This window comes from Rissa tridactyla, chromosome W (assembly GCF_028500815.1).
Source record: "Rissa tridactyla isolate bRisTri1 chromosome W, bRisTri1.patW.cur.20221130, whole genome shotgun sequence".
Lineage (NCBI taxonomy): Eukaryota > Metazoa > Chordata > Aves > Charadriiformes > Laridae > Rissa > Rissa tridactyla.
This window is the reverse complement of record NC_071496.1, coordinates 4,839,707-4,865,486: the sequence shown is the minus strand read 5'-3', so window position 1 is coordinate 4,865,486 and position 25,780 is coordinate 4,839,707. Positions and strand designations below refer to the sequence as shown.

General features: G+C 47.0%; 1 protein-coding gene across 1 annotated transcript in view; it reads left to right on the top strand.

The window, feature by feature from the left end:
- Positions 1 to 18,438: 18,438 nt before the first annotated feature.
- LOC128902092 (E3 ubiquitin-protein ligase RNF165) overlaps positions 18,439 to 25,780 on the top strand; it is a 51,682-nt gene continuing 44,340 nt past the window's right edge. Inside the window, exon 1 of the mRNA XM_054184446.1 lies at positions 18,439 to 18,580. Coding sequence (XP_054040421.1) covers positions 18,520 to 18,580 — 61 coding nt within the window. The 5' untranslated portion in view covers positions 18,439 to 18,519. The remainder of the gene's footprint in view (positions 18,581 to 25,780) is intronic.

Below are 25,780 nucleotides of genomic sequence, written 5' to 3'. Positions count from 1 at the left end.
TCCCAGCCAGACAAAGTACACTAATTTAGAATGGCAAACAAGTCTGATTTTAATTATCAGTTTGTTGAGATGGTGGGTGGATTTTTTTGGTCTTCCTCCTTTTCTCTTCAGGCATTAGCCAAAATTCAAAGAGGCTAAAAAGTGCATTCTTACAGGGTATTCTGCTAATGCTATACGGTCCTTGTACACCCGGAAGACCATGGGAAAGAACATTTCACCCACTTCTGCTAGTGTAATTATATTGTCTTCAGACCTTCCCACAGTCCACAAACATAGGAAAAAGCCTTAAAAGTTTCAGTCATATTTTTCCACACTAGCCCACTACAGAGATACAAAAGATCCAAGGAAGACCTCTACATAATCTTCAAGGAGGGAAAATACTGGGGAAAAAATCAGAAGTAATTTTTCAAATGCACAGCCTTTCTAAAAGCTTCTGCTTTTCTGATTCACTGAAACAGACTCTGAACAATTGTACTCTGCAGGATAAAGAGGCTGTGAAGAAAAATTGCAGAGGCCTCTATGCTCTCTGATACTCTGATTCAGTTGGGAGAACCCAAATCTTTATCTGAGCCTGAAATTTTAGCTTCAAGAATGGGGTAGGTTGACCCTGTCCAGCAGCCAAACACCCACCCTGCCTCTCGTTCACTCCCCTCTCCTGTAGGAAGGTGTGAAATGTGCTTAACTGATTCGTGTCAGTGTGGAACAGTGTTAGGGCCACAGGGTGAAGTGTGACCTTTGATTGTTTTGTCTGTATGGCCGCAGACGAGACGGTGTGTCTATCGTGTCTGTGTTTTGCAGGAGCCACCTGGCGAACATTCTAGAATACCAACTTAAACCGGTCCTGTTGTTATCTGCATAGTGACCTGTAAGAGGGGGGATACACCCATTTTTGGCAAGGGCCAACCATTTTAGAGGCAGTTATGAATATGTATTAGTATAGGAGATATAAACCAAAAATGGGGTCTGTAAGGTGTGTGTCTTGGTTGGGCAGAGACCCCCGGCACACCCAGCGCTGTTTGCTTGCCTTTATTCCTTTAATAAATTATAAATTCTAATTGGAATCCTGTTTGCGATTAAATCATTTATCACACATGTATCAGTTACTTGGGAAGACAAACACCATAATGTCCTCTCCTTCTTCCTCCCAGGTTTTATTGCTGAGCACGACGTCATCTGGTATGGAATATCCCTTTGATCAGTTGGGGTCAGCTGTCCTGGCTGTGTCCCCTCCCAACTTCTTGTGCACTCCCAGCCTACTTGCTGATGGGGAAGTGTGAGAAGCAGAAAAGGCCTTGACTGTGTAAGCACTGCTCAGCAATAACAAAAACATCCCTATGTTATTAACATTATTTACATCACAAATCCAAAACATAGCCCCATATGAAGAAAATTAAGAAAATTTAACTCTATCCCAGACAAAACTAGTACAGCTTGAATGACTGAAAAAGGAGGAATGGACAGAAACTGTATAGCAAGTGCATACAAGGAATCTGCTTGTGATACATCTTTGCAGACTTCATGTAGAATTGTTTATTGCAGTAGGACTCTGACCAATGTATTGTTCATTAATTTTTTCTTCTATATTTAAGCACAGTTTGGTGTCAGAAGTGGGATTGCTGCACACTGGCAGAAGCAACCAGACTGGACCTGGTGAGGAGACCCAACGTACCACAAGAAGTAAGAGATCCTCATTTCAAAATCTCACTTGCATATGGTCTTCTTCCCTACCGTGTTTCCTGGCTGACCGTCACATCAGCAGTAAGAAAAACCTATGTTATTTTATTTTGTGCTTATAATATAAAGAAAGGGGGGAAACAGAATTAAGAGTTGTTTGGGGCTGTTGGTTTTTTTTAAGCCAAATGAGAGTTGGCTGAGTTTGAGACTTCTGAAAGCTTGGGTCGCACTCTGGAGACATCTCTGTGCATGACGACAAGTCCTCTCCTGTTTGAGTCCAGGTTTTGAGGGGATAAAACTGAAGCTCTGTCTTCTCAGGGATACCTGAACCTCCCCTTCTATCCCTTTGCCGAACCTCTACTTCTGTCCCTTTGCCATGTACAGGCCTTAGCTTCCTGCTCCCTCAGTTTTATAAGGACCCGAAAGCTGAATGAGAGTAGGTTCTGAAAGCTTTTCACTTTGAGGGGATCAAGTCAAAGCTCTGTCTTCTCAGGGATGTCTGAACCTCTCCTTCTATCTGTTTGCCATGCATAGGCCTTAGCTTTGTACTCCCTCACAGAGAAAAGTCAAAAACTAATTGGGAAAATGGGTCAAGGTTCCTTCTGGCCAGATCTTAAAAGCCTGTTAGGCTACATGTGCCACAATTACAGTACATGTTTGGGAAAAAATGGGGGCAAGCAATTGGTCCAACTTGCCCACCAGCTGAAGGGCTATACTTATGCCAAATAAGAGCTGCAATTTCCAGACAAGGGAGCCTTTGACCTGGACAAATTAATTTACCTTCATGAAGACAATAAACCAAGACAAGCAGATGCTTGTTTTTTGCCAGACAAGGAGATAAGCAATCACGAGCAGAAATCTATTATAGCTAGCTTACAAGATAATAATGCAAAAGTGAAATAATTTTTTTAAATGAAAGTTTAAAAAAACCAAATTTAAAAAAATGAAATCAAGTAAAAATTAAAATAAGGATCCTTCTAAAACTTTAGCTGCGTCACCTAAATCTCTGTACCCAAGCTTAGTACCTGGGCACCAGTCCTACCCCTGTATCCTCCTCCTCCGGTGATGCCAGACACCCCACCTTATACACTAGGTGGTGCAGGGTTAGAAGAGGAACAAGATCCAGGCAGGGATACTGAGAGGACAGAAGGGTCCGTGCTGGTACTAGGGGGATATCATGGTTTGGGCCAGGTTGGCCAATGACAAGATGACAGATGCTCTCCCCCACCTCTCACTCTAAGGAGAGGAAGGAGAGAGATAAAAAGATTTAGAAGTTTAGAAAAAAATAAACTACTTTAATGAAATATTAATAATAAAATAAAAAATAAATAATGAAATAAATACAATATATATAAATATATATAAAACCATATCAAGCTCCCATGGAGATGTCACTGGCAGGCACTGGGAAAGTTTCAGACTGGACTCGGTAACAAATGGGAACTGGATTCCAGATCTAGCTTCAGGAACGCACAGATCGGGATCAAAGGCAGATGAACTGACAGGATCCTCCTTGGGTGTCAGTCATCAAAGAAAGAGCATCATCAAAGAAAGAGCATCATCAAAAAAGTCAAGCCATGGAAGAAAAGGCAACATGACCCCTTTGATCCCTCAGCTTTTATACTAAGCATGGCAGATGGTTTGGGTCACCTGACCTGTCCACTCCTCCCCACAGGTGCGACCCCTCCACAGGGTAAACAAAAAAGTCAGCTGACCCTGGTTGCCACAGCAAGTGTAAGCAAGGGCCTCTCTCACTGAACAGAAAGTTGGCTCTGCTTCACCCCAAAGCAGGACAGGGGATCTGCAAATATATGTGTGCTTGTGAATCTAGAAAGTGGGGGGTGTGTGCACGTGCGTGCGTGCGTGCGTGCTCTCACTAGTGAAATTGTATCCCTACCAGCTGAGGAAGAGGAAGGGAACTTGGCTGTCTGTGTTTGTGTTCTGTGAATCCTGTACCTGGGTGCTGTTGATACCAATGCCTTGTCTGTTACAGTCTGTGTGACCAGCCGTGTCAATGTCCTGTGTGTGTCTCTGGGATATGAGCTCAGCTTCACTACTGGCTGAGCCTTTAACCGGGAAAACAGCAGCTACATCTCTCATCCTGGGCAGAGAGCTGTGTCCCCAGTGTTGTCCCAAAGTACATCACCAGGGCTGGGCTCCAGTGGCCGAGCAGGAACATCCCGGCTAGGGCTGTTGGAGAAGTCATCCAGTCAGCTGTGCTTCTAACATCCCTTCACAGTTTTGTAGTCAGCAGGACTGGTCAAATTGTGAGTACTCCCGAGATCATGTATATAATTTGTATGCGATGGGGGGGCTGATTCTTTGCTAATGTGCCTACTTGTTAAATTTGTAACCAACCTTTTGAACTTTATGCCGGCACCCAAATGGGACTTGTGCTGGCAAACTGTTGGATTAATTGGAACAATTGGACTGAGAAGATGTTTACAGAACATTAGAAGGTCAATAGGAGGTGTAAACGGCTCAAACTGTAGGCCTAGTGACTGGGATTTGTAGTTTGGGGGATGAAAAGAGAGACTTACCAAAGTATGTACAATACCTCCTGTAAGTAACAGATCACTTCCACCTGTGAAATCGATAATGATATTGGCTATAAAGCAAGAGGAAACCTGAGAGGATCAGGATAAGGCTGAACTCTACAAATTGAATTTCCAAATTTGTGATGATACCAACATACTACAGTTTGTATAACATAGTAGGTTTTAAGGGCTTTAGAATAAGGTATGTAAATTTAGAAGTTAAGATGTGGTGAACTTTGTACTGTATTTTCTGCTTGCACATAAGTATCAGTAGACATGAGCAAAGGAAGTCTGAGAGGCAAAGGAGAGAGAAAAGTCTGGCAACATGTGGTTGAGCAAGATAAACATGAGATAAACTGACCTTGAAGATAAAAAGGAAGTTAAGATTGTTATAGTTGAATTTAAAATAAATCGAGTCCGAAATAGATTCAATAAATATTTATTGAGGTAGGAAGGCAAAAGCAGCGCTGGGCGGCCGGGGAGTCGCAGCTCCACCAAAGGCTCGCAAATTCAAGCAAGCTGAGCAGCTCTTTTTATCTTCACGGAGGTCGGTTTCGACATCTTCGGTACGCCCCTCTGTAGCTTCTTGCTTGAGGTAGTTTAGATAAAATGTGGGTCACAGAATCAGCTCAAAACAATACATTCCGATAACATTGTGGTTAAGCTTTTTGTCAAACAGGAGTTCCCATGTTGGTGTAGCAAGATAACATTGTGGGCATGTCTCTTCTGGTTAAACAGGGAGTTCTCAAGACTGCCACAATGGGTTCGTTCCTCTTGCTTAACTTGTTCGATCAGCAAATCACCTTTAGTTACTTATTACAATCCCCCCCTTCTTTTATTTATAAGTGATTTGCTGATCAAACCTAGACAATACCTCACAAGCTGCATCTAATTCAGGATTTTCGTTCGGTATAATTTTCATTGCCAGTTCTGATTGCTTCATCACCATTAGCTGCACTTTTTCTAACCTGCTTTCAACAAAGGTTACAAATTTATTAATGACACAGGGTCCAAAAGTCAGAGCCAATAGCAACATCATGAGGGGTCCCGCCAAAGTAGAAATTAAGGTAGTCAGCCATGGTGACTGATTAAACCAAGATTCATTTTCTAAAGTCATGGTAATCAATACCATTAATAGGATACCAGCTTTCATTTCCCCACTGTTTAGTACCTCTCTGCCTTCCTTGTCTACTCCTTTGCAGAGAGCAACGGGATATCAAGATCTTCTTGGCAGCAGCAGATAGTCTTCAGGGGAATTTTGCTGTTATCCTGTCAATAATTTCCAAGGTCTAAAGAGTTAGTTATCTCTCAAATATATATTTCCACCTATGTGGTTGTTGTGCCCGTTTCCAGGCGAATCTTATAGCACACTGTCTTAAAACTCTATACCAGTCTGTTTCATATACTTCCCAAAGTTCAGGTACTGACAGTTCCCACCCACAAAATAATTTACGAATTTCCACTGGATCCTCTGGTCCCCTGGCATTGGGGAAAAATCAAATCATTGCGACATTTTATACAGTAGGGTTGTCTCTTAAATGAAACACAGGACCAATCTCTATTACAATTTAGACATCGGCAAACAACCCAACATAAATGTCCGGAAGTAGGGTGTTTTAAGCAGGGTATTCCCCAGAGATCTCCTATTCTGGGTGATTCAGGTATCTCCGTCTCTGTTTCGCAACAAAATGGAAAAACCTGGGGAGTTCCTGTTAGTTTGTATAATCCACCCCCCCCTGTTTGGTCCGGTATCCTTTCTTCACTCCAAGGTGCAAAATATACCTTTCGTAGAGTATTTCCTGGTGGTATTTGGAACCATCGATATAAACTATCTCTTACTTCCCTTCTGGAGTGGTTCATTTACCGGTCTCGCTTTTCCTTATCTTTACTCGAAGATCTCCTGATTCCGACGTCACAGTCCACTTCTCTGGGAAGATAGGTCCCTTAATCCTACTAGCGTGAGTCCATCCTTTTTCTGCTGTCCGTACAGCCGTATCTGTGGTAAGTAAAACAACAAAGGGTCCTTCCCAACGGGGTGTTAGGGAGGTTTCTTTCCAGGTTTTGATTAGTACCTGGTCTCCGGGCTGGATTCGGTGTATGGAAATGTCCAAGGGAGGTCTTTGTACTACCAAGCCCTTCTTTCTTAGTTCCTGTCTTCTTTTTGTAAGGTCTAAAATATATTCTGTTAAAAGTTTATCCTCGACTTTTGGGTGTTCCACTAATAACCCAAAGTCATAAGGCATTCCATACAACATTTCAAAGGGGGATATACCAGTATCTGTTCTTGTCTGAGTTCTAATGTAAAGCAAAGCCAATGGTAAACATTTAACCCAATTCATTTTTGTTTCCACCATAAGTTTGGTTAGGTGTTTCTTTATCTCCCCATTCATTCTTTCTACTTTCCCAGAACTCTGTGGGTGCCAGGGAGTATGGTATTCCCATTTTGTACCAAACAATTCAGTTGTCTCTTTAATTACTTTGGATGTGAAATGTGGACCTCGGTCTGAGTCAATTACCACAACAGTCCCATATCTTGGAATAATTTCTTCCAAGAGAATCTTAATAACTGTCTTTGCAGTAGCTCTTACCACTGGAAAGGCTTCTACAAAGTGCGTAAGGTGATCAACCAAGACCAATAAATACTGATATCTCCCCACCTTTGGCAATTCAGTAAAATCCACCTGTATTTTCTCAAAGGGTCTTTTAGCCAATTCACGACCTCCTTGAACCTTTTCCCTAAGTTGTCGTTTATTCACTTTGTGACAGGTTAAACATCCCTCTAAAATCCTCTTAGCTAGACCGTATATTCCGACACAGGCATAGTTTGTCTCAAACTGATCCACTAAAGCTTGAATTCCCCAATGAGTTTTATGGTGTAATTTATTCAGTATTCCCCGAGCTAATCCTTTTGGAAGAATTTCCCTGCCGTCTGGTAGCAGCCATTTATCACCATCTCTTTTTGCTCCAATTTGTTTTAGCTTCTCCAATTCTTGGAGAGTGAAAGTTTTATCTAATTTTAGCCTTTCAGGTTCCTCTCTCAAGGTCTGAACCATTAATAATGCAGCCCGTTTTGCCTCCGCGTCGGCTAGATTGTTTCCTCTTACAGTATGGGTTAGTCCCTTCTGATGTCCTTTTACATGGACTATGGCTATCTTTAGTGGACCTCTTAATGCCTTTAAAACTTCTAAGATTAGCTTTTCATGGACTAATCCTTTTCCCTGGGTGTTAATTAAGCCTCTCTCTTCCCAAATTTTTCCAAAAGTATGTACCACCCCAAAGGTATACTTTGAATCTGTATAAATAGTTCCAATTTTATTTTCTAAGAGCTTTAATGCCCTTAGCATAGCATATAACTCACACGCTTGTGCGGACCAGGCTTTACTTAATGGTCCTGATTCTTTTATCTTAAAAGTATACCCATTCACAATAGCATAACCTGATTTCCGTTGTCCTTCAACCACTCGTGAGGAGCCGTCCACAAATAATTTTTCTCCTTCGTCTAATTCATCGTCTTCTAAGTCCTCCCTTATTTTAGTCTGCAAATTTATTAGTTGGAGGCAGTCATGTGTCAAATCTTCTTTAGGTTCTCCGTATAAAAATTGGGCAGGATTCTGAATAGAAGTGGTTTCCATTTCTAGTCCAGGGGAGTTAATTAAAATTCCCTCATATTTTAGCAGTCGACTATCTGTAAGCCACTTATCAGCCCGTTGTTGCAATACTCCTCGAATGTTATGGGGGGTGTATACTTTTAGTTCACCTCCCAAGGTGACTTTTCCAACTTCTTCCACTACTAATGCAGTGGCCACTATTGCTTGCAAGCAGGTGGGCCACCCGCGGCTTACAGGATCCAGTATTTTAGAATAATATCCTACAGGCTTTCTCTGCCCTGCCCATCCTTGGGTCAGAACCCCATAAGCTGTCCCGTTATCTACATTGATAAAGAGTTGAAAGGGTTTATGGATATCGGGTAAACTGAGGACAGGTGCCTCTACCAGATCTCTTTTTATATTTTCCCAACGATTCTCATCTTCAGGGGACCATTTTACCAACCTGTTTTTAGTTAATTTTTCGTACAAGAATTTTACTTTACTGCTGTAATTTTCTATCCACTGTCGACAATACCCTAATAATCCCAATAACTGTCTTATCTGTCTTTTATTAGTGGGCGCTGTTAGAGACAAAATTCCTTTTACTCTTTCGGGATCTAATTTCTTGTGTCCCTTTATGAGCCAATGCCCCAAATATTTTACCTCTTCTTCAGTAAACTGTAATTTGGATTTAGAAACCTTTAATCCCTTGAGGCCTAAAAAGTTCAATAATTTGATGCTCTCATTTCTGACTCCTTCTTGAGTTTTTCCAGCGATCAATAAATCATCCACGTATTGTATTAGAATTAGTCCCTGACTTAATTCATAAGATTCCAGTAACTGTTCCAGAGCTTGTCCAAACAAGTTCGGAGACTCTGTAAATCCCTGGGGCAAAACGGTCCACCGTAATTGTTGTTTTCTATGGGTCTTGGGGTTCTCCCACTCGAAAGCAAAATAGTCCCTACATTTTCCTTCTAAGGGACAAGCCCAAAAAGCATCTTTTAAATCTATAACACTATACCATTTATAATCTGGACTTAACTGATTAAGTATAGTGTGTGGGTTAGCCACCACAGGGAACCGGGTAATGGTTCGTTCATTTACGGCTCTCAGATCTTGTACTAAACGATAGGACCCATCCGGCTTCTTTACGGGCAATATGGGAGTATTGTGGGGAGACATACAGGGTTCCAAAAGCCCTTGGGCCAAAAGTCTCTCAATTACTGGCTGCAACCCTTCTCTCCCCTCTCTAGAGATGGGATACTGTTTTATCCTAATTGGCTGGTCTGGGTCTTTTATGGAGACCGTGATCGGTTTGATATTTAATTTTCCCACCCACCCTGGGCTATACCAAGTTTCTGGATTAATCTTGGCTTCATCTTCCACAGTTAATAAGCGTAATCTTACTTTTAATTTCTCTTGCTCTACTTCCAAATTGATTCCTAATTCCACCATCAGGTCTCGTCCCAAGAGGTTATACTCAGCTTCTGGGACCAATAAAAATGTTCCCACTCCATATTTATTTGGGGCTTCTATTGTTACATTCCTTATCGGGGCACCTTAAAAGGTTCCCCCTTTGCACCAATTACTTGGAGTTTATCCTTTGATTCAACACATCCAGATGGTAACTTTTGGACTGTTGATCTTTCGGCACCCGAGTCCACAAGGAACTCGAACACTTCATGCTGAGGACCCAATTTCAATTTTATCACGGGCTCGGTAACCTTAGGGGTCCCCAGCAAATAGAGCCCCTGACCCCCCTAATCTTCCTTAAAAATCTCCTCATCCTGCATTCTTTTCCGACAATTTCTCTGTAGATGTCCCTTCTTGCGACAATAAAAACATTCTATGTCCTGCGAACTAAATCTTCTTCTTCTCGGTTCTACTGGGCCCTTCCGGGGACTTTCTCCTCTCCTGCCCCGATTTTGTCCTTCCCTTACAGCTGCCATCAGGATTCTGGCTTGTTTCTTCTGATTTTCTTCTTCCCTTCTCACATACACCTTCTGAGCTTCTCGTAATAATTCATCTAACCCCCTTTCCTGCCAGTCTTCTATTTTCTCTAACTTTCTCCTTATATCTGTCCAAGATTTAACTACAAATTGAGTTTTCAGCAGGGCTTGACCCACTTGGCTATCGGGGTCTAACCCGGAATATAGCTGTAAACTTTTTCTCAATCTTTCCAGCCATTCGGTGGGGGTTTCATCTTTCTTTTGTTGTTCATTAAAGGCCTTATTAATATTTTGCCCTCTGGGTACAGAATCTCTAATCCCCTGAATTATCATATCCCAGAGATCAATCATGTTATTTCTATGTGCGGGGTCTTGATTGTCCCAATTGGGCCACTGTAAGGGCCATTTTACATCTCCGGCGGGACCATGCTGATGCCTCTGATCCCAATGCCTCAGGCCTGCCGTTCTGATCATTCCTCGTTCTTCGTTTGTGAACAAGATCTTTAAAATAGACTCCATCTCGTCCCAAGTATAAATGTTAGGCCCGAGGAATTGATCAAAACGTTCTGCTACCCCTAATGGGTCCTCTAACAAGTGTCCCATTTCTTTCTTAAATTCCCTCACATCCCCGGAGCTGAGGGGTACAGATACAAATCCAACTCCAGGTTGTGGTCCCCCCATAGCAGTCTCCCTTAAGGGATACAATAAATTTTCCTCCCTCCTTTCTCTAGTTTGACTTCTAGTTATTCTTCGATTAGGAGGAGCCTCTTCCCCAGGTTCTGTGGGGGCTGTTGGAGGGAGATCTTGCTCAGGACCTTGCGGAGGGGGGACATAGGGTGGGGGAGATGCTGGAGGTTCGTCTACATCCCACCTTTTCTTTCTATCATTTTTCTTTTCTTTTAATGGAAACAAATTAGTGGCCTGAGCCATGCCCAGGATCCATAAAAAGGCATATTCACTCTCCTCCTTATTAAATGGTCATTTGTTGTTAACATATATGTTTAATTGTTGGCATATCTAATCCTCTAAGAATCCATGAATTGGCCAATATAAATCTTTTCTTATCTGTTTTCTTCCCCATACCTCCATACAATAATAGACCAATTTCTCCTTGGACTTCCCTTTTCGAGAAGGGGAACTATCCCAATATCGAATCATTAGGCCTAACGGGCTATCTTGGGGTATATCGGGGAGCCCACCCCCACCCCGTATCTCCCGCATGGAACCAGAAGTCCTACTTTTCTTCTGTCCCATCTTCCGAAAGTGCCTTCTTTCACTCAAAATTCACTCACTTCCCTCCATTCGTGGCCCACGCCCTCGCGGACAATGGGAACCGCACTATTAGGAGGTCCACACTCACTTTGTCCGGTGGGCTACTAAGCCCAGTGGACGTCTCAGTCACTCGCACCCGGGTACCCAATCCCTGACCGAACGGAACCGCAATATACTTACTCACTCCCGAGTCTTCGTCCGGCTCTTCGTGCACAAAAATTACGGGGAACTGCAGTATCTCCTTTCTCTTTTCTTTTTGCTTTCCTATCTCAGTTCGGAAAATCCAGGTGAGCTAAGTCATAATCTCCTCCAGGACCATCCGAAGATGGGGCGCCCTCCCAGAGTTGAATTCCGAGTCGGCTGTCTGGATCCGAGTCACGGCACCAAATTTGTTATAGTTGAATTTAAAATAAATCGAGTCCGAAATAGATTCAATAAATATTTATTGAGGTAGGAAGGCAAAAGCAGCGCTGGGCGGCCGGGGAGTCGCAGCTCCACCAAAGGCTTGCAAATTCAAGCAAGCTGAGCAGCTCTTTTTATCTTCACGGAGGTCAGTTTCGACATCTTCGGTACGCCCCTCTGTAGCTTCTTGCTTGAGGTAGTTTAGATAAAATGTGGGTCACAGAATCAGCTCAAAATAATACATTCCGATAACATTGTGGTTAAGCTTTTTATCAAACAGGAGTTCCCATGTTGGTGTAGCAAGATAACATTGTGGGCATGTCTCTTCTGGTTAAACAGGGAGTTCTCAAGACTGCCACAATGGGTTCGTTCCTCTTGCTTAACTTGTTTGATCAGCAAATCACCTTTAGTTACTTATTACAAGATGAGGAACGGAACCCTGCTCAATTGAAATTTGCACATCAGCAAACAACTCCTTTTAAGGAAAAACAACCTGAAGAGCTGGTCCGAGGTTAAACAGCAGATGGGGTTGGAAGTGCCAAAACGACCACCAGGGACCACCAGAGACCATCGACTCAATTCATTAAGCATGTGCGACTGGGAGGAGAATATGTAAATGACTTCTGGGAACTAATTAAGATATGTACGATTTTTTGAGAAATGTAGTGAATATGTAAATATTATGACCATAAATATGTCTGCTCTGTGTTTCCAGACAGACACACTTTGGAGGAGCGATCCCCATGCGTCTCCAACACTGCAGCTTTGCCAGTAAAGAATGCCTGCTTTCTAAGATTTTCACATCAAGTCTTAGAGAGTTTTATTTGCCGCTTTTACGGTATCAGTGAAGAATCAGGTAGAAAAGGGAAATGCACAGTTGCAAAGGAATAGCCTCATCTTACAGAGATTTAAACCTGATGGAGCCAAGTAGTAAAATGGAGTATTACTGGGGAAATTGGTGAATTACAGGGGAACAAACATCACTTAGCTTGACAAATAATGTACCTATTGGAAATGAAAATTTCCTTAGACAAATACATATCACCCTGCTTGTAAACAAGAAGTGGCTGGACAGGACATCCCAGGGTCAACCAATTGGCACAACAGATCCCTGTCTCTAAGGATGCTCAGATAAGTCCCTGGTTTTGTGGTTCTTTTTTTAAACCTTTTCCTCCCCTAAGGAGATGGAACCCTTCTAAGGATCCTTAAAAGATTCTACCCTTAAGAACGACAGGGAGGGGCCAAGTGACAGTTTCGGTGCAGTCGTCCACCACCCCACGCACACCTTAAATGTCAGTGCCACAGCAGCACAACCCAACAGTGAAGGAGTCAGCGCAGGGGAAGGGGCTGAGATAACTTTCAGACCCCTCCACCAGAGAGCCAGGGAAACCAGGCTCATTCACGAAAGCAGCAGGAACTTTGCTTTAAAAGTTTCAGTTCATGCTGAATAGGAGTTTCATGCATGGATGAGCAAGGAGCTTCTGGAAAAACTCAAATGGAAGGAGGAAATTTACAGAATGTGGAAAAAGGGACTGGCCACTGGAATATAGGAATGTTGTCAGAGTATGCAGACATGCAATGAGGAAGGCTAAGGCCCACTTGGAATTAAATTTTAACAATCTCTTAACAGCTTAATACGCTCAGTTCACGTACACGGGCTTCCAGCTTAAAGGTGGGTTCACCATCCCACTTCTTCAGGTCATCCCCCTGGTCACAGGAAGAACCAGAGCGTGCCACGCAGCATGCGCCTGGGGCTCCCTTTCCCCCTGACCGGGGCAGGAGGGGACTGACTTCTTGGGGGACCCCTAACAGCCAAGGTGCTGGCCCATAGGGATGAGGAGGGACAGAGATTTTCTTCAAAGTTTTGGAGCCAAGATGACACTCGCTCCACAGTTGGTGTATCCATATCTGGGCAATACATCTCTGCCAAGCTGTTAGAATATGACGCTGGGGTACATTGAATCATCTTCCTCCTCATGGCCATGTGCACAGGACATCCTCTGGATCTTTGGAGACCTCATCATTGTCTAGATCACTGTGGATTACTTATATCACCTCTAATTCTCTCAGGTACTGGATGCTTTCATCTGCGGTAGTCCGCTTTCCTGGGGAGTTCAGAAGATCTTCCTTGATGGATATCTTGCCCTCACACTTGAGAAGAGCCACCTCCAGAGACTGCAGATTGCTGCCTCTTTTCCAATTCCTCTATCAATTCCCCAGTTTCTAGCGAGGTATCCCAGCTGTTGGGCTTCCCTACCTTCCAATTGCTGACTGTTGGCCCCGTTATCCCAGCACTGGAGCAGCCAGGCAGCAGTCTGCTCACCTGGCTGGCAGCTTTAATCTTTCTGCATGTCTTGAAGTTCTGATGAGGTCAGGGACCGGGTGGTTTCCGCTTCCTGTCTGAATTCTCTCACTCCTTCCTCCAATTTCTTTGTTGAAGAATTGGCTTCTTGATCAAACCTTTCCTCTTCTTCCACCTCCCTTACTAATCGATCATATGGACCTGTTGTTCTCCTTGTCCACTGTTTCTTTTTCACTACTGGAACAATTACTGTAGTTGTATCTCAACCATGGTGTCCTTAGATGCAGTTTGGGTCCCTGCCTCAACCGGAGTCCTCTGAGAGTACTCACCTGTGGCTCAATAGGCATAGGCCAGGCCCCAGTACAGAGCTAGAAGCTGCTGTTTTTCATTGGGGTAGGCAAGGTACCCTTCTATCAGGTGGCGCGTCAATTTGCCATGGTTCCTTGCCTGTTCAGATGTAAAGTCCCAGGTTATGGGAGGTGATACCCGTCCTAGGAACCTGCACAAATCCTTCCACACACTCTGCCACCTACAGACTGGCCGCCTCAGGGCACATTTCAGTATCGCCTCACCCAAAAGTTGTCTTCTCTTACACCAGGACGACACCAGATTCCACAAACCCCATAATACGTTAACAGTGTTAATTAGTAGTATTAAACATCTCATGTAAGGATGAACAAGGACCTCAGGAACCTGCATAATAAAATCATCTACATCAGTCCTGGGTAGGAAGAGGGAGATGTATTCCCTCATCCTCTCCACAAGATAGCTCCCTCAGCACAGCAAGGCCATCAAAGGCAAAGCACATAGCCATTATTTGTATTAACATGTTCCCAAGCTCAGCAAAATAAAGAGATAAACAGTGCAGCCAACAAACTCCGTGACCTTCACAGGAGCTTGCTACTTAATAACTGGAGAATGCATATTCCAGGATATAGTCAGATTGTGAGACCTCTCTATGAAGTGACTCGAAAGGAAAATGATTTTAAATGTGGCCCTGAGCAATGACAAGCCTTTGAGCAAATTAAACAAGAGTTATGCATGCAGTAGCCCTTGGACCAGTCCAAACAGGATGGGACATTAAAAATGTGCTCTACAATGCAGCTGGGGACAGTGGTCTGACCTGGAGCCTCTGGCAGAAAGAACCAGGGGAGACTCGAGGTCAACCCCTAGGATTTTGAGGTCGAAGATATAGAGGATCTGAGGCCAACTATACTCCAACAGCACATCACAGAATCACAGAATGGTAGGGGTCAGAAGGGACCTCTGGAGATCATCTAGTCCAACACCCCTGCCAAAGTGTCCGTGTGTTTGTGTCTCTGTGTCTGTGTGTGTCTGTCTGTCTGTGTCTGTGTGTGTCTGAGTGTGTCTGTGTCTCTGTGTGTCCGTGTGTCTGTGTCTGTGTCCGTGTGTTTGTGTCTCTGTGTGTCCGTGTGTGTGTGTCTGTGTCCGTGTGTTTGTGTCTCTGTGTGTCTCTGTGTCTGTGTGTGTCTGTCTGTCTGTGTCTGTGTGTGTCTGTGTGTCTGTGTCTCTGTGTGTCCGTGTGTCTGTGTCTGTGTCCGTGTGTCTGTGTCTCTGTGTGTCCGTGTGTCTGTGCCTGTGTCCATGTGTTTGTGTCTCTGTGTGTCTCTGTGTCTGTGTGTGTCTGTCTGTCTGTGTCTGTCTGTGTCTGAGTGTGTCTGTGTCTCTGTGTGTCCGTGTGCGTGTGTCTGTGTTTGTGTCTATGTGTGTCTCTGTGTGTGTCTCTGTGTATCTCTCTCTGTGTCTGTGTGTGTCTCAGTGTGTCTGTGTCTCTGTGTGTCCCTGTCTCTGTGTGTGTGTCTGTGTGTCTCTGTCCGTGTGTCTGTGTATCGGTGTCTGTCAGTGTCTCTGTGTGTGTGTGTGCATGCATGTGTGCCTCTGGTTGCACATGTGCACAGGACTGTGCGTGTACATGGAGTGTGTACACAGCTGACCTGCGCGCCTCTGCCGCGCACGTGTGCGCACGTGTGACCGTGCTGTCACACCCGCCTGTGTGCATGGCTGTCTCTGTGTCTACACGCGCAGTGCGTGGGTGCACACGCACGTGTCTGCTTGTGCACAGTCGTGCATGCACGTCTCTGCACACATATGTACACACACACGTGAACCTGTGTGTGCATGCTGAGTGTGCACGCGTACGTACATGCATGCACACATGTACCTGTGTGCACACATGTATGTACACGCATGTACATTGCACGCTGTGTGGGCACACGTTTTTACACGCATGCAAACATACAGTGTGCGTGCACGTATGCACACACATGCACACGTTATGTATATGCATACATATGCACGCATGCACACATGTATGCACACACATGCAGGAGTATGTTGTGTGTGCACATGTATGTACACATACACGAGCGCACGTGCACACACATATGTACACGCATGCAAACGCGCATGCAGTGTGTGCACACATGTCTGTACATGCCTGCAAACGCTCACCCCAGTGCGCAACCGTATGTACACGGACACACGCGTATGTGCACGCACGCACATGTGCACCTGTGTGAGCAGGCGTATGTACACGCGTGCACACATGTAACCTTTGTGCACACGCGCATATACAGGCACGTACACACATGAACACATGTGTAGCTATGCACACATGCACACACCCATGTGCACATGTATGTACATGCATGCACGCGTGTATGCTGTGTGATCACATGCATGTCCATGCACGCACATGTATGTACATATATGCACGCAATATACACACACATGCACACATATGTTCACGCACCCACACATACGCACACGCACACGTATGTGCATGCACATACACATATGTACATGTATGCACATGGACGGATATGTATGTACACATATGCACACAGATGCATATGCATGCACAGGTATGTACACACACATACGCACACATATGTACACGCACGCATACATATGTTCACGCATGCACATATATGTGTACACACACGTAGGCACATGCAGGCACACGCATGTGCACACAAGCACACACACATATATGCATGCACACACGCATGTACATATATGCACACATATGTACATGCGCGCACATATATGTACACGTATGCACATGGACACATACACACATGCAATTCATGCATGCACACGTATGTACACGCACACACACATGCACATGTATGTGTACGTACCCAGACATGTGTACACACAGCTGCATACACACGTACACGTATGTACACACACGCATGTGCATGCACACATATGTACACACACGCATACATACGCTCACACACGGACACATATGTACATGCAGGCACATGTACGTACACACAAGCATATGCACACACACATGCATGCACACACATGCACAAATATATACATGCAGACACACGCATGTACACATATGCACACATGCACACACACACGTATGTACACACAGATGCATATGCACGCACATGTATGTACGCACATGTATGCACATGCACAGACACATATGTATATGTATGCACACGGCTGCATACACACGCACACATATATTCACGCACGCACGCATATGTACACGCACACACATATGTACACGTATGTGCATGCACACAGACGTATGTACACGGACTCACACATGCACACAGACGCACACGCATGCACAGGTATGCACGTGCACTCACATGCATGTTCATGCACACACACACATATCTACATCCATGTACACATATACGCACATGCATATTCACGTACCCACACATATGTGCATGTACTTCTATGTACATGCACGCATATATACACATGCACACGGACGCACACGTATGCACACAGATGCATATGCACGCACACATATGTACACACGCATAAGTATGTTCACGTATGCACACATACGTACGTACACACACATGTATGTACAGGCAGGCACACGTTTATGCATGCACATGCATGCGCGTGTATGCACACAGACGCATACACATGCACACGTATGTTCACGCACGCACGTGTACATACACGCACACACATATGTACATGTATGTGCATGCATGCACACACGTATGTACACGCACACACGTATGTACATACACGCATACGTGTACATACGTGTATGTACATACACACATACACACGGTCGCACGTATGTTCGCACACCCACATGTGCACGCGCACACATGTACACGTTTATACACGCACGCACACATATGTACACGTGCACACAGACGCATCCGCACGCACACGTATGTACACGCAGCCATACGTATGCTCACGCACACACGTCTATGCACACGTATGTACACGCAGCCACACGCACGCACATGTATGTGCACACACGCACACGCATGTACACGTATGGACACATACGTACATGTATGTGCACGCAGGCACACGTATGGAGACACGAGCACACGCACGCACACGTACGTTCACGCACGCACGCGCATGTACACGCGCACACACATATGTACACGTATGTGCATGCACACACACGTGTGCGCACGGACGCACACGCACGCGCACGTACGTACACGCACGCCCCCGGCTGCACACGCACGCACGCGCATGTTCACGCACGCACGCGTATGCACACGCACAGGCACGCGCACGCCCGGTCCTCTCCGCAGGCTGCGCGCGCCCCCGCCGCCGTCCCGCGCCCGCCCCGCCCCCCGCCCTGCCCCCGCCTCTCCCATTGGCTGGGGGGCGTGTCCCTCCGCGGGCGGCGCCCCGCCATTGGCGGCCGCCGTCTTTGTGTGCCGGCGGAGCGGGCGGCCGCCACTCGCCGCCGCGTCGGAGGGGCCGGCGGGACCGGGCCGGGCCGCGCCGCTCCGCGCCACAAAGGCCGCAGCATGGTCCTGGTGCACGTCGGCTACCTGGTGCTGCCCGTCTTCGGCTCCGTGCGCAACAGAGGTACCGCGCGGGGCCGCGGGTTCGCGTCCCGGGGCGGGGGGGAAGAGTCTGTGTGGCTGGGGGCGGGGGGGAGGAATCTGTGTGGGATGGCGGCCGCCCGGCGGGCTCGGCCCGGGCTCCCTCAGGTCGGCGGTTGGGGCGAGCCCGCCTCGCGCCCCCTCAGCCCCCTCCCCAGCGCTGCCCCTTGAGGGGGGTGTGTGTGTGTGTGTATTTCCCGCCCCACCCCCCCGGGGCCGCCCCGGCGCTTGCCCCGCTCCCGCCTCCAGCAAGTGCTTCGGTAGATCCATTTTCCTTTTTGTTTATTATATATTTTTTTTAAATTTTATTTTACTTTTGATTTAAACCCCCCCCCCCCCCATCCCGTTCCCCACCCCTCCCACCCCGTCTCGCCGTGTAGCCTAGCCACCAGGCCATCTCAGCCTAGCGGTAGACGATAACAGCCATTTTTGTACCTTCATCCTGTTTAGCTGAGTACATTGCACTGTAAATTCCTGTTAAGTGGATTCATTTTGCTGTGGTCGTAGGGTCCAGAGTCTCCTGGCCCTCCCCTCACACCCCCCCCCCCCCATCCCCCAAATTGCGGCTGAACACCCCCCCCCCCCCAAAAAAAAAACCCACAAGGAACGGCAATTGGCCTTAATGCGAAAAACAAAATTGTGAAAGGAGTTGGGGAGTAAGAGGATGGGGGTTGAATACACCCCCCCCACCCCCTCCCCCCAAAAACCCGCGGCCAGCAGAGGGGTGCAGCCCCCCTGTCCCCGGGGCGGTGGCAGCGCAGCGTGTCCCCGCTCGCCCGGCCGGCACCACGCTCCGTCCCGCTCCGCCACAAGTGTCCCGTCCCCTTCCCGCAACGTCCAGCGTGGCCGACGTCCTTCCCCCCCACCCCCCCCCAACACACACACACACACGCACCCCTCCACCCCCCAAAAATACCCGATTGCGAAAAGAGACGACTGGCAAAATGGGTTTCCATTAAACAGGGATAACATTTTTTTCTGCTGTGCTAAATTACTTCCTGTTCTTATTTTGTGGGTAATTTTCTGTATCGAATATCCTTTGGTTGTGTATCTCCACCTTTTTTCTTGTACTAAAACTAAAGCATGGTCTGTATTTTTTTACATTACCTAGTTTCTGATGTAAATCTCTCTGTAGAGACATACCCTGCTGAAATGTAATGTGCTGTAGCCTATACATCTGCTCAGTGTACGCTGCTTTTGTTCTGTTGCCCTTCCATAGCATGGTGGGCCTTGCCTTTTTGTATTGTGTGCATGATGACATTGTTACACACGATTCCACTAATACTAATATACGATCTCTCAATAAAGAAACTAGTTTTCCTATATTAACCTAGTGTGCTTTTTCTATTGCTGTTTTCCCATTTATTGTCGTATCCTGCTGTTTAGATTTTTTCCTTGCTTTCCCCCATCGTGAGGTATGAGTGAGTGGATATTTTCCCCTCTGTAGTGCAGATATGGGGGCTTTTTAGTACATTATTTTTTTTTTTCCCTCGTATCCCATATCTACCCTCAGCATTAGTCTGTGTGTACATATTCCTTTAGACGCACGGTCCGTATTACCGTTGTGCCGATGCAGAGTTCTGTTTTACCGCAGAATAGCAAAAAAAAAAAAAAAGGTGTAAAAAAAACCCCAAGCCCTCATTATTAATCAACAGAAGATAAGATATTTCATGAAGGGTCTGCCGCTTATTTCATTCTAGTTACAACATTACACATTCCTTACCAGACTAATACCAAAACGAGAGGGATGACCTCCGGATGGATGGGGGGAATTATTATTTTATCTTTTTTTAAAGCTGATTAACAGGAGGTAAATTAACCTGGAGGTAAAAAAAAAAAAAAAAATTCCTTTAATCTATTAGCTGTATATTTAAACGTATACATATATATGTGAGTGCCCTGCCCACCATCTGCTCGGCGAGAAGTTGCTGTGCCTGGGTCCTGCATGCTATAAATATCTTCACTAGACCCTTGCAAGGCAGGGCTCCTAAAACCATCCCAGCTGCTAATGTTGTAACTACACACATATATATATTTTTTTATTTTTTTTGTTCTCCCCTGCTTGAAGCCTCCAGGCCTAATAACCCGCTTTGGTTGAAAGAGCAAACTCCGGGGTTGGGAGAAAGTCACCGGGAACCTTAAAAATTTTGGAAGCAGAGGGGAGGGATGGACAACCCAATTGCGGTCAGCGAGCGATTTTTTTTATTTTTTTTTTTTTTGCTGCAGCTGCAGAGCGATAATAATAATAATACTCGGTCACCTCTCCTCGTTCCTGCACCAGACCTCCTTTCCCAGGTCTGCAAAATGGTCCTGTAAAACCTCCCAGTTTGGGCTCGGATGCCAGCAGAAACTGCTGGGGGGGCGGCGGTGGGGGGGAGTCAGGGCTCCCAAAAGTAGGAGATGGCGCTGGGGTTGGGGAGCGGAGGGGGTGGAGGAGGAGGAGTGTGGTGGAGAAGGGGGGGCGGGGGGCGGGGGGGGGAGCATCTTGTCTTAATTCCATTTCCACAAAAGGTGGGGAGGCACAGGACTGGTGATTTGTCTTTAATGAGAGGAAGACAAATTCAGCAGGTTTCCCACCCGCCCCGCTTAAAATTTCACCAGGAGCCGCTTGCGAACAGAGCCAGAAGCCAGTGGCCCCAGCAGCCCCCCCCGCAAGAGACCCATCATTTTGCAAGGCCATGCCTTTCCGCCTCCCCCTTAGCTTTACCCTCACTTTGGTTGTTGGTTGGTTTTTGTTGTTTTGGTTTTTTTTTTTTTTAAATTTCTTTTTAAACATTTTTTGTTGTTGTTTATATATTTCCTTCTCCATATTTCCTTTTTTCCGTCTATCTCGATGACTGTTTGGCCACCCTGTTTTTCCCCCCCCTCCTCCCCCCCCCCCCCCCCCCCCAACCGCCTTGGATGTAGTGTATGCTGTGGCCCTTTGTTCTCGCTCCATCCTCGCCCCCGGGGCCAGCGAGCCCCCTGCCTGACACATGTCCCCATACGCGTCCCCAGGAGGGAGGCTGTGCTTCTCGCTTGCATGAAGGGAGACATGCATGCCTGTTGGGGCTGATCATTTTCCAATGTGATTTGGGTTTTTTTCCTCCTTTCCTTTATTTTATTTTGATCTTTTATTTATTTATTTATTTATTTATTTATTTGTGTTAAAAATTCAACCCCCCGCAATGAGATTTTTGAGTCGTGGCGTGGAAGAAAAAAAAAAAAACAACAAAACAAAACAAAAAACCCCAACCCCCCGAATCCCTACCCCAAACCGAAACCCCGACACGGATAAACCCCTCTGAAACGTGCAGCTGCCCCCTTTGTTAGGAGCGACGGATTCACCGCAGCGAGCGGAATGCTCAGCCCCTCCACTCCCCCCAGATCTTCTGCAAATTAGCGCTAATACGGAGCACAAACTGTTTGGTCAATATACTCTTGAGGATACCTCGGTAATCTAATAATAATAACAACACAGAAAAGCTGCTGGGTTAATGGCAACTCATGCTAAGCAATTTATCATCTGCATCATATTTTGACCTGTCTTGTTAGAAACAAGTTCTTACGAGAGGAGACATTCCGCCCCCCCCCGCCCCGCAACCCCTCCACCTCCCAGCCTTAGTAACCACCAGGCTTTCATAGCTCATAATCCATCCACAGTTTAATGATTTAATTCCTTTGACGCTCCCGAGTCTTGAAAAGCCACCTGGTACGAAGAAAATAATTCTTTTTTCATATATATATATTTTTTTTTTTTTTTTTAAATTTTAGCATTGCGGGCTGAGGAAATCCAAGAGGAGTCACGTGCGCTGGGTGTGGAGGCACATGCAGTGATTTCTGTAAAGCCTCTACACCTCTCCAGCACCGACCGGTATTCCCGGGCTCCTCTCACTAACAGGGAGACAGATAATCCCAAACATGCACAAAACAGACTCTATATATTCGTTTATGTAAGGGTCGTGTGAAGCTTTTACACACCCGTGTGCATTTAATGACGCCAAATGGGAGCTGGACCCACCTGTCTCTCTCACACGGGGGTTAGGGCCGGTGTCACCATTTCCACCGTTTTTTAAGAAAAAGATAACACAAATAGCGGTCGCATTTTGCTCAGATTGGGAATTATCAGCAAAGTCTAAGGAAAGCTGATCTGGATTTACCTTGCTGCGCGCAGATCCGGCCCCGCGGAAATGGGTTATTTAAGAACCGGTGAGTTGGTGCCCGAGCGAGAAAAGCAAACGCAGCTGCGAAGCTCGGGGCGGGGGGGGGGGTGGGGGGCATGGTGGGATTTGGGGGGGGTGTTCGCCACAAAACCCAGGAGCTGCTCTGGTTGCTGGGGGGGACAAGGTGGTGGGGACACGATCCGGCATCACTCGGGGTGTCCCGGACAGAGCGTGGGGTGCCAAACCGGAGGGGGGCGAGAGCCGTAGGCGCCAGGACGCTGCCGTAACCACCGCGGTCCTCGCCGAGTCCTCCTCTGTGAACCTCCTGGAAGGACTTTCCTAGAGTAAGTCTGACCTTCCTTTTTTTGTTGTTGACGTTTTAAACCCTGCCGGTAATTTGGGGAGCGCCTCGTTAGCTGGAAAAGGGGAGGATGGAGCACGGCTGGGGCAGGCGCAGGAGCCCCGTCCTCCCAAACCTGTAGGAGAAATTCCCCCCGCCAAGTGCCACGGGGACATCCAAGACGGACACTCATCCCTCTCCACCCACCAGACGGAGGATGGTCGCAACCGCTGGAGGTGCAGGGGTGGAAGGAGAGGGCAGGACAGCTCTTTCTGGGCTCTGCCAGGTCGTGAGGGCACGGGCATCCCCTCCAGCCTCTTTATGTGCTGGTTTAAACCCAAACTGTGCTGCCTCGTGTCAAAACTGGAGACACCTTATCTCTAGAGGTGTCCAAAAAGGAACACGTGCTGCAGCAGGTCAGCAGAGAAAAGCCTTTCTCACCCTTAACCTGGGAATGCTCGTTTTAGGAAGCGTTAAATAAATATGCCAGAAATGCAAAGGGGGGACTTTGCAAAAGGTCTTCTCCTACATCTACATCATCTTTGATATCTGTAACCTGCAAGACCAGAGTTGGTTTGGCAGCTGGGAGAGGTGTGACAGCACCGCCAAATGTCATGTGAGACTCGGACATTTGGCGGTATTTGGGGTGTTTCTACATAAACCCGCAGCTCCCGGAGCCAGGCGATAGCTCAAGGCTTTAGTGTATAAAGTAGAGCCTCAAATTGCTGTTTATGGCAAATTTGATGCTCCAAACTCAAAAGTCAGCTACAGCGCTCTGGAGGTCGGTGGTTTGGGAAGGAGAAGGGCGATGTGCGTCTGCGGTGGGGCCAGGGCAGGGACCTGCAGGTGGGCAGCGAGAGCGGGGCCGAGCCCCAACGGGGAAAATGATAATTTTCTGCCTTTTGGGGTTCAATGTGGGGAGACGGAGTAGGTCGATCTGCAGTCGGGGTTGCAGTTTCCCGAATGGCTCCGTGTGGGACCCCATGGGAGACCCCCCCCCCAGTTTAATCCTGCCGTGGTCTTGTCTTACTCCTAAACCTTCTTAGGGAGAAACTCAGGTCTTTGGGGAGCACCTAAATTCTCCCTCTAAAATAAAATAAACCACCTTTCAGCTGGAGTGACAGATCCTGGTGGTGGCAGGGACCAGGCTCCTGTGCCGGTCAGCTGAAGGTGGGCAGCAGCCAGGAGGAAGGGAAAGCAAACCCATGTCTGCTCCATGCCTCCCCACCGCCTTGGCTTGACCCTTCCTGCTGCTCCTCTGCTCAGTTTTGCAGTCTCCCAGGACCTTTCCTCACCCATTTTCCTGCCTGCTGGTCCTTTACATTCCCCAGCCCCAGCTGGGTTGGGCTGGTTGGCACGTGCTATGGTGGATCTCTCTTGGTAAGTGTCCTTAACCACCCTTGTTTTCTCTCCCTCCCTTTTAAGGCTGTAAAATGTGCCTGCAGGAAAGTTGCCCGTGTGTGGTCTGTAGCTCTTTAATTAAGATTATCGCTTTGGTTTGAGTGAATAAAACTCAGTGGGGTCAGGAGGAAAGCAGATGCTGGAAGCGGTGGAGATGCAGGTTATGGGGAGAGGCAATAAGGGGCGGCTTGGTACCTATGGGCTGGGACCCTACGACGTGAGGGTGTACCTGTGGGGAGATGGTTGGATGAGGATTTCAGTAGCTCGGAGAAGGACCTGGCTGTCTCCATCTCTCACACCGCATCCCTGTGCTCCTGGTCGCTCGCAGTGTCTGCCCTGCCTGGAGGTGACACCTGGAGGTGTGAGTGACCATTGGCTTAGATGGAGCCACTGGCCATTGCTCTTTTTCCCTGGAGGGCTCAAGTGATGTTGTGGAGCTGTTACCATGTGTTCCTCCTCCACCTCCTTCCCCAGATGGTACAAGGAATGGCTGTTTCCCTAAACAAGGAGAAAGCCAGGCCATGGGTACCTTCTGGGACTTCTTTGAAGGGACCCTGAGCGGGGCTGTGGTGGAACTGGACATCCCCCCTGGCCACACGTCCAGGCACCCAACACTGGGGCTGAGTTAGGAGCTGCTCCGAAAACCTGCTCTTGTCTTTTTCTTCAGGCTTGAGAAGGTCTCTAAAAGACATTCAGAAACACGGTCCCTTGGGCATCCATCGTGCTGCGTCTGCTCCCCGCATTGGGCTCCTCCAGTGGAGGGTGGGATTGGGAAACCTCCCCATAGCAAATGTGCTTCGTGTTGTGTCTCTGGGTTTTCTCATTCTCCTGGTGGCATCTGACTCTTCCTTCAGCCACACCGGTAGCTCAAGGTACTGGTGTATCCAAAGGGATCTTGGGTTTTTTAGAAGCTGTGGGTGCATGAGGAGGTACCACACATGAGCACTTGCCCAACCAACCTGTTTCCATGGTACGTCTGCTTAAAAATTGCTACAGACAAAAGGAAGCTTTCTCCTCTCTTTCTTTGGTAGCAAAGGAGGTGCCTGTTCCCCTGTAGCGTTGGGTAGGACCTCATTTGTGCTCCTTGGGGCAGGATGTTTGTCTGGTCCATTCAGGGCTGATCATCATCAGCTGGTGGCAGCTGAGACTTAAATAGACTCTCCTGTGAGCCCCAACCCTCCACGAGGAGCAGCTGGAGGCAGAAATGGGCCGTGGGTTCACGGTGGAGGTGCCTATGTGTGGGATCGGACACCAAGCTGGAAAGGTCTGAGCTCGTTTATACCTGCGTAAATCCAAAATA